The 19,402-nt window shown below is 42.0% G+C and overlaps 1 protein-coding gene across 1 annotated transcript in view; it reads left to right on the top strand.

The window, feature by feature from the left end:
* Nucleotides 1-19,402, top strand: part of ZNF407 (zinc finger protein 407) — a 764,411-nt gene that overhangs the window by 437,618 nt on the left and 307,391 nt on the right. The window contains exon 5 of the mRNA XM_077270085.1: nt 16,014-16,180. Within this exon, the coding sequence (XP_077126200.1) occupies nt 16,014-16,180 (167 nt within the window). The remainder of the gene's footprint in view (nt 1-16,013; nt 16,181-19,402) is intronic.

Below are 19,402 nucleotides of genomic sequence, written 5' to 3'. Positions count from 1 at the left end.
AGTTAATAATGGAGAGGCGTCTATAAGACGCCTATCCATTATTAACCCCAAATTACTGAACACAAAAAAAAGACACAGGAAAAAGTATTTTAATATTCTAAATTTTACCATACTTACAAATCCCTTGGTGATCTGTAGTCTTTTCCGACGTAGTCCATTAATATCGAGTGTCCCACGACGATCTGCCATGGAGAACAGCCACACCAGGAGATGTGACTTCTCTCCATGGCTGCCAAAACACACTGACAGGAGCTAAAGCTCCTGCAGTGTGCCTGCGCATGCGCGCGAGTTTACCAGAGTTCAATGAACTCCGGGACTCTCGCTTTACGACACTGCTGCGTGAGAGATTTCACGGCAGTTCAATTGCCGTAAAAGTGAGCTCCCGGAGTTCATTTAACTCCAGGAAACGAACGGGCAGCTCCGATACACTGCAGGAGCGATTAACTCCTGCAGTGTATCACCGGAGGACGTCGTGGGACAACCTATACCAGAGGTGTCAAACTGCATTCCTCGAGGGCGGCCAACAGGTCATGTTTTCAGGATTTCCTTGTATTGCACAGGTGATAATTTAATCACCTGCACAGAATGATTCCAGCACCTTGTGGAATGCTAAGGAAATCCTGAAAACATGACCTGTTGGCGGCCCTCGAGGAACGCAGTTTGACACCTCTGACCTATACTGTGGATTACGACGGGAAATAATTTTTTTTTTTTAATTTATTTTGGGACAAGGATGATCGTGGATGGTGGCCTTCGGGGACGTATGTGGTGAGTATGTACTACATGTTATATGTTGTATGTAATGTATGTTTTATGTGTGTTAGTGTTTTTAACCCATTGTAGTCAGTCGACTGACGATGGGACAACTCTCCCATCATCACATTTCGATGGGAGAAGTAGTCCCACCTGACGAATGACTACAATGAGTCACTACTGGCACACAGGCACACACACACGCAGACACTATACATACCATACGCCTCACATCGATCCCCATCCGACAGTACGACTCCGCCCACACACTTCCTCCACATCACTGACGTCACTTCCGTCTGCTGCGGTTTTGACACCCAAATCCGCATAAAAACTGCAGATGGTTTTACATCTGCAGTTTTTATGCGGATTTGACCCACAAAATGGGAGTCAATGGGTGCAGAAACGCTGCAGTTCTGCACAAAAGAAGTGACATGCACTTCTTTGAAATCTGCAGCGTTTCTGCACGGATTTTTCTGCACCATGTGCACAGCTTTTTTTTTTTTTTTCACATTGATTTACATTGTTATGTAAATCACAGTGCAGTTCTGCAGCGTTTCTGCTGCAGAAAAAAAACGCTGCAGAACTGCACTAAATCTGCATCGTGTGCACATACCCTAAGACTTTCTCACTGTACTAGCGGGAATCTCACCAAGGTCACCTCAGTGACCAGAGGTAACCGATGACGTCACCGCTAGTCACTGACGCTGCGCTCACACTCATTCACCAGTGGTTTTCAGCCTGGATGGTCGCATTTTGACACTGTCCAGGTTGAAAACTGTTTATCCCCAGACATGGATTACAGCGTGGGACAGAATGATGGACAGGTGAGGGAAATTGTTGTTTTTTTTTTTTTTTTTTTTTTTGTTTTATTACCGGAATCGATCTCATCAATGGAATGGGCGATGAAGTGAGTGTAGTTTAATTTAGAATCATTAAAGGAGTCTGTGTCATTCTTTCAATGAAAGGACTTTATTCTGGCTGTGTGTTTATTTACCATATAACTATAAGATTAGTAATGGAGAAGCGTCTTATAGATGCCTCTCCATTACTAAGCCATGGGCTTGATGTCACCAGGACAATACAAAGGTGGCATTAACCGCACAAACATGAACTACACTTGCCACCGCCATAGGGCATGTGGGAAAAGCCGGGAAAAGCGCCAGAATTGATGCACCTAATAAATGGTCCTTTTCTTGGTGGCTGTGGGCTGCTATTTATAGGCTGGGGGGTGCAATATTAATGGCCCCTTACCAGCCTGAGAATATCAGCCCCCCCAGCTGCCTACTTTTTGGCTGTCAAAAATTGGGGGACCCCACGTCATTTTTTAAAGTTATTTACTAAATAATTAAAAAAAAAACAGCGTGGGGACCCTCTATTCTTAATTACCAACCTTGCCAACGATGACCTCTGAGGGTTGCAGCCCCCAGCTGTCAGTTTTGCCTGGCTGATTATCAAAAATACAGTGGAACCCACACCATTATTCTTTTATTATTTATTTAGAGCACAGACGCCGGTAGATGAATACTCCCATGAGCCACCGCCTGCTCTCACTGTTATTAGCAACAGCAGGTGTAGGCTGTTGGGAGCAGTAGTCCTATCAGCCAACTGCAGTGACTATAGGTAAACTTTATACCTTCTATCACAGCTGTGGGCTCATGCTGTCATTTGACAGTGTGGGAACCACGGCTGTCTGACCGGCGGTAATGATTTTACCAGAAGCAGTATTTGCTGCATTGTCATGTGCATGACAGCAAGGCAAGCACTGGATGTTCGGGCCCCCCATTCAAGTGAATGGGGTCCGGGTTCAGGTTCACCCATCTCTACCAAAGAGCACCATGGGCCAAAGTTGCGGAAAGTGACCCACTTATCTCTAAGTGAACCCTTGTTTTGACAACCCTATATCTAATATTTTATTGAAGGAGGGTAAGAGTATATTCAAACATGACAGAATTGTTTCAGAAATTTCTCCAGTTCCATTATTCTAAATGTGGTTGCTTTGGTTGCAGGCACAGGAGTTACTAAGTCCCAGTCCCAGAAATGCCTGCACCAAACCTGCCCCATATGAATGATGATGTCATGGTGCTGTTTTACATTCGCTGGCTAGTCTACAGAGTTGCTCTGTGTCTTTGCCATATTACACTGACCATAATTTTTTTATTAATTGGGGGGTTGTAAGAACGTTGGGTTCATAATGACAGATTCCAGTGTGTTCACATCCATTGTCTATGCCGGCTGTAAATATGGCGGTGTGAATAACTGCAGATTCAGTTCTTTCTTTCAGAAGATTTGTTTTCGGTTTGATGTGCTTTGTCGTTCCCCGGTTGTATGTTCTTATGGGTCTTCTAGAGGTTTGAATGTTATCATGAATGCTGAATTTATGCCTGAAGGCATTTACTGCGCTTGTCATGGAGACACTACCTTCAGGTTAATGTAAAGAAGAAAGAATATTAATGTGTCCAACAGAATGAGCCGAGCGCACAAAGCAAGGACCGTCCTCCAAACTTTACATGCAGGTGCGCGGCTGAGGCACAAATCATTGAGAAACAATGCCCTCCGTCATCGTGCAAGATGGTTATTACCAGCATAAGCATTTTTAGAGTGATTTTGCGATGCTAAATCAAACACGTGTGATGTAAAATAGATGTATGAATGCTATTTATATCCAAGTGTTAGGTCTTTCAAATCTGAAAATGATTGCGGGTTTGAAAATGAGGGGTATATTTTATCATTTATGATCCTGTAAAGCAGCACAGAAACAAATGCATATGAAGAGATAACATCCCTTTAACCTGATTATTTATTTTACGCAGGATTGACTCCAAATAAATACACACAGAAGCGACTAGATAGCGGGATTTATCTCAGGAATACAATTTCTGTCACAAATGTGAAATCTGAATAAAGTGCGGAGATGGGAGCAGATAAGATATATTCTTCCTTGTGATTTACTGTATTTTCCATGATGGCTTAGTGCAGGCGGGTTAAAAACCAGCTATACTTTGTAATAAAATGGCATTGGGTTCCGAGTGGTGTGACTCTCATAAAAGCATTCAAATTAATGACTTTCTCAATATTCATTTTATTTTTAACTGGCGTTTTATATAGGGCATATATCAGATTTCTAATTGGGAATTATTTTCAATTATTTCTGTTGCTAATGGTCAGTAAAACATATAGGGGTAGATTTCCTTCCCTGTACAGAACATAATGCATTTCTTTATTTGCATTTACACTGCGCCAATGCCCTGATATACTGTATTTTATATAATTACAATGTGCTCCCCCTAGTGGCTGACTCTGGGGGGAAAAAGGTCAATGCTCATATGTCTTTAGCAATCTGGTAGACATTGGAGTAGCCATCACTTTATATAAATGATCTCTTCCAGGCTATGGGGAGTGGGTTGCCTGGAAGATTACTCTGCCTCCAGAGATTATTTTAAATAAAAAAGGAATTACCAGTGTGAGACAAGTCACCAACAAAGAACAGGAGAAATGAACTTTGTCTTCTTACAATCACATTATTTGCTGTTCTTTGAGCTCTGCTATATTGCAACAATATTGCAGCCCTGTCTGCCTGTGAGATGGAATCTGAAACAGAGACAAACCTGCACATGGGTCAGGTATAATCACACACAGCTCTGCAGTGAGAACAGGAGAGCAGGGAGCGGCCATTGCACATCACACTGGTAACCATTACACATCACTCTGGTAACCATTACACATCACACTGGTAAAGGTACCTTCACACTGAACAACTTAACAACGATATCGCTAGCGATCCGTTCCGTTGCAGCGTCCTGGCTAGCGATATTGTTGTGTTTGACACGCAGCAGCGATCAGGATCCTGCTGTGACATCGTTGGTCGGAGCTAGAAGGCCAGCACTTTATTTCATCGCTGGATCACCAGCTGACATCGCTGAGTCGGCATGTGTGACGCTGATTCAGCGATGTCTTCACTGGCAACCAGGGTAAACATCGGGTTACTAAGCGCAGGGCCGTGCTTAGTAACCCGATATTTACCCTGGTTACCATTGTAAATGTAAAAAAAACCAAACACTACATACTTACATTCCGGTGTCTGTCGGGTCCCCCGGCGTCCGCTTCCCTGCACTGTGTCAGCGCCGGCCGGCCGTAAAGCAGAGCACAGTGCCGGCGCTTACACAGTGCAGGGAAGCGGACGCCGGGGGACCCGACAGACACCGGAATGTGAGTATGTAGTGTTTGGGTTTTTTTACATTTACACTGGTATCCAGGGTAAACATCGGGTTACTAAGCGCGGCCCTGCGCTTAGTAACCCGATGTTTACCCTGGTTACCCGGGGACTTCGGCGTCGCTGGAGAGCTGTCTGTGTGACAGCTCTCCAGCAACCACACAACGACGAAACAGTGACGCTGCAGCGATCGGCATCGTTGTCTATATCGCTGCAGCGTCGCTTAATGTGACGGTACCTTAAAACTGGTAATTCTCCCTTCATGTAAAATAATCTCTGGAGGCAGAGTTATCTTCCAGCAAACGTCCTCCCCAGAGACCCAGATAATTTATATAAAGTGATAAAAGATGGATTTCTCAGCAACAACACATATGAGGCATACGGTGAGGTGTTTTTCAGCATTCTCTATCCTGAATGCCCATAGTAATAGTTTAGATAGGTTAAATGTAGTGACAAATTCCCTTTCAATGACTGATAGAATAATAAGATTTATTACTTATGCAGTGGTCAAAAATGGTATCCTGTACGACTTCTATGAAGGACCAGGGGACAGTCGTAACGTGGAGGAAAGATAGTTCTGGCACCTAAATAGGGTTCTTTACAGCTAGAGCAGTCAGACTATTTAATACCCAACCACAAGTGGTAGTAATGGCAGATACAAAATTTAAAAAGGTCTGGATGCTTTTCTAACAACACATAACATTGCAGGTTATAAATAATCCAGCGATAGATAATGTATAACTGGTCAAGGAAGGTTAAACTAGACGGCCAATGTCTTGTGTAACTCTCATAAAAAAAGCGACAAATATTTTATGTGGCTGAACCATTTCGATTGAACCACTGTGGATAGTGGATACTTTCTTTATTTGCAGGACCACCCATTGCATCTGACTGACCAAACTTGTGTCCGGGGGTGGTCTGTTTCAGACCACCTACAGTGTTTTCTCAGGTATTGAGCAGGGACAACAATACTGTTGTTGCTTAATTTTCTGTTCAGCGCTGTGCTCTATGACTAAGGTTCAGGAGATCAACATGCAAAATGAATGCTGGTAACTGATGAGGTAGATCATTGGAACACCAGGGTTCTGGCATTGAAGAGGATATCCTGCATCTCTCACTTCAATATCAGGAGGAAATCGGGGCCAGTGATGTCGTATCTACAGATATCGGCTGCTTTCCAAGCAAATCATGCACCTGTCATATTCTACTCGGAGAGGTGCGTGATACCTGCCACTTGTGAAGATAGAATAGGACAGGTGTTCACACACAACAGATATCTGTAGAATGTCCCATAACAGAAGTGAGGGTGGACAGATCGCTGTGACTGGCCTATCCCTTCTGACCAGCTGAACAGCGATTTGATGTTAATGGTTAAAAGAAAAAAATCATTCTGAAAAGGCACCAATCACAGCAGTTAAAATAGATGGATGATCGTGATGTCACCTCTATTGATTAACCGTTTTGGCACCAATAGTTACTGACCAATTGGTGCCAAAAGGGTTGATTTAAACTAACGGTCACCGCTCTGCATGCCATCTTTTTCTCATATCTGGGGTGCAGAGCCATTGTGTAGGTCCTCTGTGTACCTGAGTGAAAGAAAAATCATTGGCGGCATAGCGATCCTGCTGCGATTTCCTGTTTCTGCTGTGTCTCCTATGTTATCTGTTGTGTGACCGATCTGGGTTCACAGCAGCAGCAGTTCCCAAATCCTTGTTCCAGATGCATTAGTCAAGAAGATGCTGTTCACTAGAGGAGGCATACGCTTTCTTTGCCTCCAACACAAGATTCAGGCAGTGAGGAAAATCTCATATTCCTCTTTTTATCTTCCTCCTCCTTTTGTGAGGAGGGACCCCTAGCCAGGTATCCTAGGACTGAGGCAACCCCTTCAGTAATTGAACCCATATGGACTCCACCGCCTGAAAATTACCAGCCTGTTATTCCAGATTTAATGGGCAGCTCAGGAATCCAATTTGACGTTACAAGCCGCACTAAAATTGGCTTTTTAAAATTCTTTTTCAGTGTGGAAATAATAAATCTTATGGTGGGCAGAAAAAACTTGAATGCCAGTCAGTTTTTCACCCAAAATCCCACGTCATCATACTCCAGAAGCATACCTGGAAATGAAGCAGAAATTCTGACATTTTAAGGCATTGTGCTGCAAAAGACCATGGTGAAAAGACCAGAGCTTCGTCAATACTGGAGTACTGATGTACTTTACAGCACACCGGTATTCCTTATGGCCATGACCAGATCATGATTTGCAGCGATCTCAACATTTTTGTCCTTCCCGACACAATCCTAACTTTTATTGTCTACATAAAATTTGGCCAGTAGTTGACCAGAAAATTTTGTTGAAGCGTACAACCCCCAAAGGGACATCTCAATAGATGAATCTCTGGTTCATTTCAAATGGAGGCTAAAATTCCAACATTACCTGCCTACTAAGAGGGCCATGTACGGAATTAACCTGTACAAGCTTTGCAAAAATATCTCAGGGTGCACCCACAGATTCAGGGTCTATGAAGGTAGATATACCCAGATTGACCCTCCTGAATGCCCCCTGTTCTTGGGATCAGTGGGAAAATTGTGTGGGATTTGGTGCACCCACTGCTGCATAAGGGTTATTATCACCTCAAAATTTTACACCAGCATCTCACTATTCAACACCCTCTCTGCCAGAGGTTCAGTTGCACGCGGCACAATGCAAATAAATCCGAGGCCTCCTTAAGCCGCTAATTGGGAAACTGCTGAGGAAGGGCAAAAACAGAGCCCAATGCAGCAACATGCTGGTGATCAAGTATAAGGACGATCAAGTATAAGGACAAGCGGGATGTCCTTATCTTGACCACCATTCATCGTGGCAACAGCTCCCTTGTCACTGTCCAAGGTACCACAACAGAAGTCCCAAACCCAGTTTGTAACCTGGATTATCCATGTACATGGGAAGTGTAGATCTCTCAGATCAAGTCCTCAATCCATATAGTAGCATGCAAAAAGCAAAAGTGTGGTACAAAAAGTTGGCCGTGCACATTGTACAGATGGCACTGTAAAATACTTCTGTGCAGTTTCAATGAGCAGGCCATACGGGGACCTTCTTTCTGTTTCAGGAGGTGGGGGTCCCAGTACTTCTGAAACTGATAGTGACCGTATCGTCCCAGGTTAACATTTTCCCAGTTAGGCTCCCCAAACTGAGAGGAAGGGGATAACAAAAAAAAAAGCTGCAGACTATGCTCCAAGAGGGGAATGTGAAATAAAACAATTTACCATTGTGAAACCTGCCCTTAGAAACCTGGCCTTTGCATTACGGATTGCTTCGGGTTGAAGGGGTTAACTTCTAGTCTACTTCGGAATACCATGGATTTTGTGTTAAGCTCTAAGCCAACTATAATTCTAAAAGATAAGTCTATCTTGCATTTCTAATATTGCCAAATAGATTTGTGACTTAATCGAGCAGGATTCGCACATCATATAAAGTGAACCTGTTCGAAACTTTAACCCCTCCTTTCCCCAAACAATGAATATGTCTGTGTCTCTTTAAAAGATAAGCCAGTCTACCATCATGATCCCAAAGTGCTGCTTCAACAGTGAGAAAACACGTTATGAAGTTCAGTCTGGACTTGTATAGGGGCGCAAAGATGCACTTAGGGCTCCTTATCTTTCGCTGTAATCCTGATCTAGCATTTTCCTCCCCTGGCTGATTGATTGATCATTTGCTCTGGTACATTGGCCAGTCACCCAGGGGAGGGTGCTTCTAGTTCGAAGGCTAAGGCGCTGTAAGTGCATCCTCACACCCCAGTGCACTTCCAGGCTACATTTCAAAACCTGATTTCTCACTGCTAATCCGGCACTTTGGGATCATAAAGGGATTGAGTGGCCTATTTTTTTTTAAAGGGCTACACAGCTGAATAAATAGTTGTGGGGTTACAATTTCTGACAGTTACCATTTACAGCAGCAATCTCATTCTTTTGCCAAATCTGTATAACAGACACATTTTGAATAATATTAAGACTGACAGAACCACCTTTATTCCACTTGTCCTAGGGTAAAAAGGTTGCAGGATTTTTCTCTCTACTTGATCTGATGTATTTTACAGAATGCCAAGCAACGCTGTGCAGCTTTTCTACTGTGATGTATGTGTCAATCATTTTTCAGAAGAATGACAACTCTCTGCGGGAGAGTTTAATTCTACCTCAGTAAGACACAGGTAACAGTGTGATGTGTCAGTCGCTACATAAATAAAATATCATCTATCTACATTTCCTTGGAATGCCTTCTGTTACTCCTAACTCTGGTTTTGTTATTTTCCGACCATTTAAAGCATCATGGAATTGTGTATTACTATTCTAAATGCATTGTACTTAATACAACAATACTGCACCAGTTCTTTTCAGGGCTAACCCTCTGTGTCCTAGTTATTGTAAAGACACGGAGATCGGTAGGGGGTTAGGGAGACCATCGCATAATAATGTAAGTTTAAGTCTTCACATGCAGACCAAGACTATAGAGTTCAGTGTGATGAGGAGTATTGTATGGTGACTATTCTTGGAGCACATGCTTATTCGATTGTACAGAGAAGTGATTACCATTGCAACAGACTGTTGTTTGCTACCTTAGCGTGTGGAGACCGTGTGGGCTTCCTTTGTCCTGGTCAACTTCCATGGTACAGTGCCTCCATCAGAATCTTCTTGGTCTTCATGTGAGGTCATGGACCTTACATGAATGTAAAATACAGAATAAATAAAAGCTATTACCTTTTCAAATGTTTATCCTCATATCCGGTGTCTGTCTCACAAGCCCTTGCTTGGCGTTTGTGGTGCTTAGTCCATGTGTCTTCAGGTGGCATGGTGGCTTCTTACAATTTCACCAAGCTCCATTGACGGTTCTAGTAGGTGATGTCTGTGATGATTATTCTAGATGTTTTCTACACAGAGCACCTCTAAGCTCTTACCTTCGAAACTACGACCTCTCATGTAGCTGGCTAATCCCACCTGTTCACCAGCACCACACACCATTTGTTTCTTGTGCGTCACCTACTGTTTACTGGCTCTATTCATGTAGTATTATGGTACAGCTCAATAGAAATTTGCTATTGACACGTCTGTAAATACATTTTATAATTATAATGTCATTTTGATGCCATAACCTGACAGGTATATATACGTGAGTAATATAGGATGTATTATTTGATGCTCTTGTCCTTTCCTCTAAACAAGCCACTGAAAGGCATATAATGTGTGCTGTCTTTTTAAAGGAGAGGTTCTTCAGCAGCTGAGACACTATGTACTATAAAAATAATCTGTTCCATAACCTGTATAAATGTATTCGGCCTACTAGCGTTTGTCCTTTAAAGTATTTTTTTTTTTTTTAAATATATACTGCCCCTTTACACATGCTTCAGATCAATGGTAGTCCAGCTCCTGAGACACTCGCCAATCTCTCTAAGAAGAAAAATGTCTCTGTAGTGCTCTGCTCAGGAGGCCGAAGTGCACGGCTCCTATATGCAGCACGCACACACACCAGTGTACAGATTTGATAGCAAGTCTATAGATCCCCTATATACAAGCTGCATTTAGGATCTGTGCATTTCATCCTCCTGAGCATAGAACTCCAGTGTTTTTTGAGCGATCAGTGAAATCTCCAAGCTTAGACCCCAGCCGATAAGAAGCTGGAGAAGATGTCAAGGGGCATTCTGTATTGAAAAAATAAAAATGCAATATTTGTACTGTAAAGGGGTTGTCTGACGGCTAGGACCTGCACCAATTGAAAGAATGGAGAACTTTTATCTACATTACAAAATGGAGCAGCAGATCGGACATCCATGTGCCACTCGATTCAGTCTCCATGAGACTGCCAGAAAATTGAGAGGGCAGTGCTTGTCAGGCCCATATAAAATGAATGGAGATGTGGGTGAGCTGATGAATACCACTCCATTCTGTAACAGGGATAAAAGTGGCCCGTTGTGTTGATTAGTGTGGTCTCACTTTTCGGACCTCCACTGATCAAGTTATCACCTATTCCACCCATAGGTGATAACTCTTTTTCACTTGACAACCCCTTAAATGATTTTAATCTTAGAATTTATAGTACATGTATTATGAGGGTTTATTGGGGTCAATAAATTGTGGTAAAAGGAAGTAAATGGCATAAAATAACAAAACGACCATTACTTAATGAGTACCTCTTCACATGTCATCTACCTATGTAACTACAGCAGCCTTGTGTTTCGTGCTCTCTTGCCCAGTGATTGGCTGCAGTCGTCATTTGGAAAGATTGCATTATAGAGACATAATCCTAACCTGGTGGGGCGCATTGTTTGATAGGCGTTGGAGCCAATGAAGGTTTATCAGTGAATTATTTGCTGTTTTGTTATTTTATGCCATTTACTGCCTTAATAAGTAGATACAATGTTCAGTTACTTGATGATGTTTAGATCAACTTAATCCAGTTTAAAGAATACCCCAGCAGGGTGAAAATTATCTTTTATAAACTTTACTATATATTTGTTTGTTTTATGTGTAATTGAGAGAATACTTTGCCTTTGATCAGTGTGTGTATACACACACATAGTGTGGAAAATAAGTATTTGTTACACTGGCGATTTTGCTAATTTTCCCACCTAAAAAAAATGAAGAGGTCTTTAATTTTTTTCGTAGGTACACTTCAACTATGAGAGACAGACTCTTAAAAAAAAAAAAAAAAAAATCCAGAAAACCACATTATGATTTTTACATAAATAATTTGCATTTTATTGCATGAAATAAGTATTTGATACAATAGAAAAACAGAACTTAATATTTGGTACATAAACCTTTCTTTGCAGTTACAGAGGTCAGATGTTTCCTTTAGTACTTGACCAACTTTGTACACACTGCAGGAGGGATTTTATCCCTCTCCTCCATACAGATCTCCAGATTTCCAGGTTTCGGGGCTGTCGCTGAGCAACATTGAATTTCAGCTCCCTCCAAAGATTTTCTATTGGGTTCGGGTTTGGACACTGGCTAGGCTACTCCATGACCTTGAAATGCTTCTTATGGAGTTAATCCTTAGTTGCCATGGACGTTTGTTTTGGGTCATTGTCATACTGGAAGACCCACGGTTGGGACGGTGTTCTTGGGGTTGTACTCATCCTCCTTCCCCCAAACACGGCAAGTGGAGTTACATAGGTTGAACTTGATGGACCTAGGTCTTTTTTTCAGCCTTTCTCCACCAATTGTTCATTTTGTCACTAAATTAGCTATAACCCGCAATGTTATGTGTATTGAGGAAATCGTCCAGCCCTTTTTTAAAAGCTGTTATATTGGCTGCCATTACTACCTCTTGTGGTAGGGCTTTCCACAGTCTGACTGATCTAACCGTAAAGAACCCTTTCCTATTCAGCTGCCAGAATCGAATTTCTTCCACCCGTAATGAGTGCCCCCTAGTCCTCAGTAAGGTCTTTGGAAGGAATACGTCATGCCAGTCCTTTGTAGTGGTCACACATATATTTATACATGTAAATGAGATCTCATCTGAGGCGTCTTTTTTCTCTAAGTTAAACAAACCCAACTTTTCCAACCTCTACTCATATGAGAGGCCTTCCATCCCTTGTTACAATCTAGTTGCCCACCTTTGAACTGACTGTAACTTTTTTAATGTCCTTTTTAAATGTGGAGTCCAAAACTGAATCCCATATTCTAGATGTGGCCTCACAAGTGATTTATAAAGTGGTAATAATATGTTGGGATCACAGGATTTTCTCTCTCCTTTAATACACCCTAAAATCTTGTTTGCTTTTGCGTCCGCTCTTTGACATTGAGTACTGCTGCTCGGCTTACTTGTAATCAGAATACCCAAGTCCTTCTCCTGTTCTATGTTCCCAAGTATACTCCCATTTAATGTATATGCAGCAATAGTAATACTCCATCCTATGTGCATTACTCTACATTTATCTACATTAAACCTCATTTGCCAAGTGTTTGCCGATTTGGTCATCTTATTCAGATCGTTTTGTAATATTGTAATATCAAGGTCAGATTTTAATATGCTACATAGTTTGGTGTCATCAGCAATGCCTGACACTTTACTCTCAACACCATCCACAAGGTCATTAATAAAGAGGTTACAAAGAATCGGTCCTAGCACAGATCCCTGTAGTACCCCACTGCTGACTATATCCCATGTTGCGTTCCCGTCGGCGAGCATGTCAAAACGCCTCATCCAACGCATGTCCCTGCGTACCCAATGTTAAAGATAGGTACACAGGATAACGCAGGACGCATGTGGAAGTAGGCGGAGCTTAAGGGAGGATGTATGCAGCCATACGAAGACCAGCCAAACGCAAGTGTGAAACCAGCCTTAGCCAATTCCTTACCTATCTGCATATAGTTTCCCCCAGCCACTGCTTATGTAGCTTCAGTATAAGGCTGTTACGTGGTGCAGTATCAAATGTCTGTGCAAAGTCCAGATACATTACATCAGCCGCATTACCTACATCCAGATTTTTACTTACCTCCTCATAGAAACCCAACATGTTAGTTAGACACAACTCATTCTTCATGAATCCATGCTGGTTGTCAGTTATTATATTATTATCTACAATATATTTTTGCAGGTCATATCTTACAATGCCCTACAAATTTTTGCACAGTACTGATATCAGACTTTCCGGATGGTAGTTTCCCTGATCCACCTTCTTACCTTTCTTAAATATCTGTACCACATCAGCTATCCTCCAATCCTGTGGCATCACCCCTATTACAAGAGAGTCTAAGAATATGAGATACAGCTATCCCTCAAATACTGAGCTCAATTCCCTAAGTATCCGTGAATGAATATCAAAAAGTTCTATTTTGGTATCTGACCACGTGACCTTCTCCCATGCCTCCTCTGGATCATCCGGATGGTCATTGGTGAACTTCAAATGGGCCTGGACATGTGCTGATGTGAGCAGGGGGACCTTGCATGTCCTGCAGGATTTTAATCCATGACTGCCTAGTGTGTTGCGAACAGTAATGTTTGATACTGTGGTCCCAGCTCTCTTCAGGTCATTGATCAGGTCCTCCCGTGTTTTTCTGGACTAATTCCTGACCTTTCTCAGAATCGTCCTTACCCCATGAGGCGAGATCTTGCTTGGAGCTCCAGACCAAGGAAGACTGACAGCTATCTTGTGTTTCTTCCATTTTCTAATAATTGCGCCAAGAGTTGCTGTATTCTCACCAAGCTGCCTGCCTATTGTCCTGTAGCCCATCCCAGCTTTGTGCAGCTCTAAAATGTTGTCCCTGGTGTCATTAGACAGCTCTTTGGTTTTGGTGGAAAGGTTGTAGTGTGATTGATTGAGTTTGTTAACATGTGACTTTTATAAAGGTAAAGAGTTCAAACAGGTGCAATTAATACAGTTAATGAGTGCAGAGTATGGGGGCTTCTTGGAGAAAAACAGGTCTGTGAGATCCAGAATTCTTGCTGGTTGGTAGGTGATCAAATACTTATTACATGCAATAAAATGCATCATAATTACCATATGTAAAAAGCATATAAAGTGATTTCTAGTTTTTATTATTTTTAGATTCTGTCTCTCTCAGCTGAAGTGTACCTACGATTGAAATTACAGACCTCTCCCATCTTTGTAGGTGGGAAAACTTGCAAACTCAACAGTGAATCAAATACTGTATATTGAAGTTATTTTTTCCACACTCATTGATGATATTTGCTTAAAAACACAATATATATATAGTTATTCAGTTTCTATGGACATGTATGAGCAGTAGTATTGGACATGCTGGGGAGGTAAGTCACTGTCTGTGACAGAGGCTGTATGTGGTGCTGACCCCAGTGTGTTGTACCAGCTGATGAACAGGAGGCATATTGGTTTACCTTGGTTGGTTTATGGCTTGGTATATTTTTATGGGTTGGGCTGACCCACTTACTGCCCAATAAAATCACCTTGTGTCATCTAATTCCAACACCTTTGTCACTGGTTGGAATTTTTTGGGTGCACGAATGTGAATTACAGCAGTTACCGTATGTTACTCTCCCATAGGTGTGAAAGTACTAACTCCATGTTGATGCCCAAGGATTGATTTGCAGCGTAAAGTGGCATGTATGAATGTGACATTAACTGTACGTTTCGCTCTATCGTGTATATGTTTTTGTAAGGGCTTTTTATATGACTGCTTTATGGTCCCTGACCCTATAACCGTCAGTGAGGGCATGCCCCATCAGACTGCCATGGACTAGAGTTGGACGGATAGAGTTGTGCCTGGTGACACAGAAAGCATTTTCCCGTGCAGGACACCGTACGGACTGGGAGTTCGATCCTCGCTATGGTCACGTTATTCACTGTTACATATGGATCTATAAGTCGCGTGTAAATGTATAACAAATGTATATGTTCGTTATCTGCCGTCAATCTGTTTTAATAGGATTTATAAAATAAATGACTGGCTGAATTGACATGCCACTGCTCTGAACATTACCACTTGGTAGTATCTGAGTCCTAGTAGTAGGCTGTAGTGGAAAGCAATTTGTTCAGCTGTGAATAGTCTATTTAGAGGACTTCCTATGAACTGCGGCACATTGCTCACCCCCTCCCCATGACAGAAGGGTTAAATGTGGCAGCGCAGCCAAGATGTATTTGAGCACAGTACAGCATTTAGCACCACGTGGCTGTCGGAGCGCTCTTGAACAGATAGCTTTTCATTTAGCCTTTGCTCTGACAGCCCATGCCCTGGATAAGTGGTATAGGTCTGTACAGGTGAAATCTATTCTCACATTTGCCTCAGGGGCGACTGGACTGTAACAGAATTTTTCAAACCCGTTGGGCCCAACCGCAAAGCGGAGAATAAATGGCTGACGTGCCAGGCCTCGACAGAAAAATCAATGGCTGGTTATACAGACATGTCAGTCCTAGGCTGCAGCTCTCCTTAGCAGAAGCACTGCATTTAGCATGGTGGGGCTTGTAAAAGTCTCGTCTCTTTTCTGGCCAAGAGATGTGCATGTTGATAAATATTAGAATTTTTATGGACTCCGACGTTTCATGCCTTCATTTGTTTGTTTTTCTTCATTCACCAGGAAATTTGCCTGTAACGTCTGCGATAGAAGTTTTAGAGAGAGATGGGCCCTGAACAACCACATGAAGCTGCACACGGGCGAGAAGCCATTTAAATGTACCTGGCCCACATGCCATTATTCTTTCCTCACGGCCTCTGCCATGAAAGATCATTACAGGACTCACACAGGTCTGTTAGAAATTATGTGTTCATTATCTTGCCAGTTATATATAAAACTCGTTTATGGCCAAGTAATACTTTTTGTGTGTTTTTTTTTTTTTTTAATTAAAGCAAAGATGTTTTAACAAACCCCATTAACATAAACATTGAGCGCGGACATCGTCCACTTTGAAACATCCCCTTGTATTTCTAGATGCTGTAAATGAAAATTGAATCTTTATGGTGCCTTATTTTAGTCTGGGAGATAAATGCTCCCGTCTCGCTCTCCAACCGTGGTTACAATATTGCTACCTCGTCTTGCACTTTCTGTTCTCCATTCTCTTTAGTTTTATTTGCTATAAATTGTATTTTTATTGTATCAATTATAATTTTAATTTATTTTTCACCTTTCATTTCAATAAAGTATTTTTTTATAGTAACAAAATGAAAACAAACCCTCCTCTTTAGCCTTTGAGGTCATCATGGTGACATGAGTACCCTAGGTCATTTAGTCGTTCCCGCTTCCACTGCCGTCTATGTAGCAAGGAAACTATTAACATCTGCTTCGCTCCCAGTATAATGAAAAAGAATGAATGAAATCAAATGACCCAATCACTGTCCTGTAATCCAGATGTTCACCTCTTAGGTGGGAATTCTAGGTTAAAAAGTTCTTTATTGAGAAATATCCCAAGCAGTTGGTGGGAGGCCGGGTCTATTTAACTCCTCTGTCAAGGGTGTTGACGATTTAAGGTCTCCAGCTTGCCCTGAGAGATCACTTATATCGAACCGCAGATGAAAAGCCAGTGCAGATGTAATTTATCGTCGGTGTTTCCTTCTAAAGAATAATTGTGGAGACTTGGTTAGATCAATAATATAGATTTTTGTTGTTAGGTCTTGTAGTCTGCACCATAATGAGAGAGAGGGGACAGTGGCTGTTTTCTAATAGAATATAAAGGATTGGTTTCCGTGTCTTTCTGCATTTGAATGCAAAATGGCACACTTGAAACTAATTCAAGATGTTAAGAAAAAATCCACTTTCCATCCTGTCTGTGCCATCATGTAAACGTTCCATGCGGTTACCTAAAGCAATTATTCATTTTGTCTCTCCCAGAAATTTTAAGGTTACAAGTGTCGACAGTATAATAAAGGTACTCACAACTAGCCAAAAGCAATCTCTTTCTCAAAGCCAGGACTCCTTAGAAGTAGTGTTTTTCAGATCTTCATGCTCTTCTCGATGACTCGGTAAGAGAAGCACTGTGCCTTTCATGAGGCACGGTGGCAGAAGTATGGTGGCAACCTCAGCTAGCATTGTTGTGGAGGTACTAAGAGAAGGTGGCACACTGTTGGATGGACAGAGGAGGCGATTATAAGAGTAGCATTTCAAATTTTGTTTACATAGTCATGTCCCTTGTATTGATTTGTTACATAGAACCAGGGGACATTAATTACGGGTGGAGTAAGGTGATTTTAGCAGCTAAATAGGAATGGATTATTTAAAGTTAGAGCAGTCAGAGAGTGGAAAGCCCTATTGCAAGATGTTATAGTGGCAGACACTATAACAGCTTTAAAAAAAAAGGCTGGATGCTTTTCTCACAACAAATTACATTGGGTTATAGATAATGTAGCGATACGATAGAGAATATATAACTGGTGGAGAAAGGTCTTTTTTCAACTGTAAGATAGCGCTCACTGTATGTGTTGGGACACTCACCTGGCAACGGGATTACGGCACACAAGACCTTCTGGTTTATTTAAACACATCATAAACCGGATAGAGTACAGTCCGTTTCTTTACATCAATGAACATAATAAGACCGCTGTCTGTTCATGTAGAAGATACACCTCTCTGCCTTTCTTACAACTCCCTTGTCTGTTACCTTCCAGGAGCTCCGCTCTACATGCAGACTCCTTGTCAGTCTGGCTTCCAGGGAGCTTGCCTTACTGGGATCACTGTCCCGGACGATGACTTGCTCAACAAGTAAAACTCGACAGTTCCAGACCATCAGAAGGTCGGTAGCTTCCCCAATGCAGTTAGCCATCACAGGCTCTGCAGGTACATGTGCTATTCAGGAAAACCTGTCTTCTTGCAGGACCTTCCAACACAGAGACCATGTGATCACACCACACTTTTTATTATAACGTATGAAACCCACCCCTTGATGGGAGGTGTGTGGTTAGCCAGACCCGCCCATCTCTCCGGCTAACCCTGTAAGTCCAGCCCCTTATAAGCTAAACAAGGCTCGTGGAACTACAGGTCCCATAACAACATTTCAGGCTTACAGCGCAGAGGACCTCCTCCTCTGCGACACATAATGGCCATTCACAACAACGCCGGTCACTGTCTCACACAACCTATATAACTATGTAACTATGGAAGAAGAGACCGCTCTCAGGAATTACCATTGGGTAAATGTATGAACAAAATCATCATAACCTACACATATTGATCAGTTAACCTAGAAAAGGTTTAAATTCATTTGTGCCATTTATTTCAACTTAGTGGATAGACATTTGAAAAAAGAAAAACAAAAAAACAATGCATTATCAACTGTCCACTCTATTTTCATGTAATTGGGCCACATGGCTACTTTGGCCAAAGGTCACGTGGCCAAAGATTGCTGTGTTCCATTTTGTACTACTGTATAATTCAACTGAATGGGGTCACATTGCAATCAGAAAAATACAGCGAAAAACAAGTCATAAAGTCATAACCAGCTTGATTTTTATGGTACCGTGTGTGTCGCTTTGCACCCTATTCACTTGAACTATGCTACGATGTAGTAGCTGCATACACAGATCTTTATTCTCATGACCTATGTTGAGGCCATGGTTGCTGTGTAGTGCCAGCATTTTAGACACTCGTGCAGCTCTTTTTATATTTCTTATGTGTATAGGTGTTTTTTTCTTTTTAGTTATATTTTTTTAATCTATAAAATTTAATTTCTCATCTCATTAGTACCTCAAGATGCTTTGCTCAACCTGCATCCCACTAAGGCTGGTTTCACATTTGTGGTTAGAATTATTACGTACCTTAATGTGACCAGGAGACGTTCCTCTGCTGGAATCGCTCTACGGAGCTGGGTGTCCTCTCTCGGGATGGCTCCTTGGACACGACCAAGCAAGTCCCGAAAGGTCTCTTGAGACATCCTGGTATATTCCGGAAATTTGTCCGGGTTGGCATTAAGCTCGCCATATAGCGTGTGGTAGGCTCCATGGCTCTCTTGGACTTCAATAATGGGGTGTCTCCAATAA

Source organism: Ranitomeya variabilis, chromosome 6, assembly GCF_051348905.1.
Source record: "Ranitomeya variabilis isolate aRanVar5 chromosome 6, aRanVar5.hap1, whole genome shotgun sequence".
In the NCBI taxonomy this organism is placed as follows: Eukaryota; Metazoa; Chordata; class Amphibia; order Anura; family Dendrobatidae; genus Ranitomeya; species Ranitomeya variabilis.
This window is presented reverse-complemented; position numbering and strand designations above follow the sequence as displayed.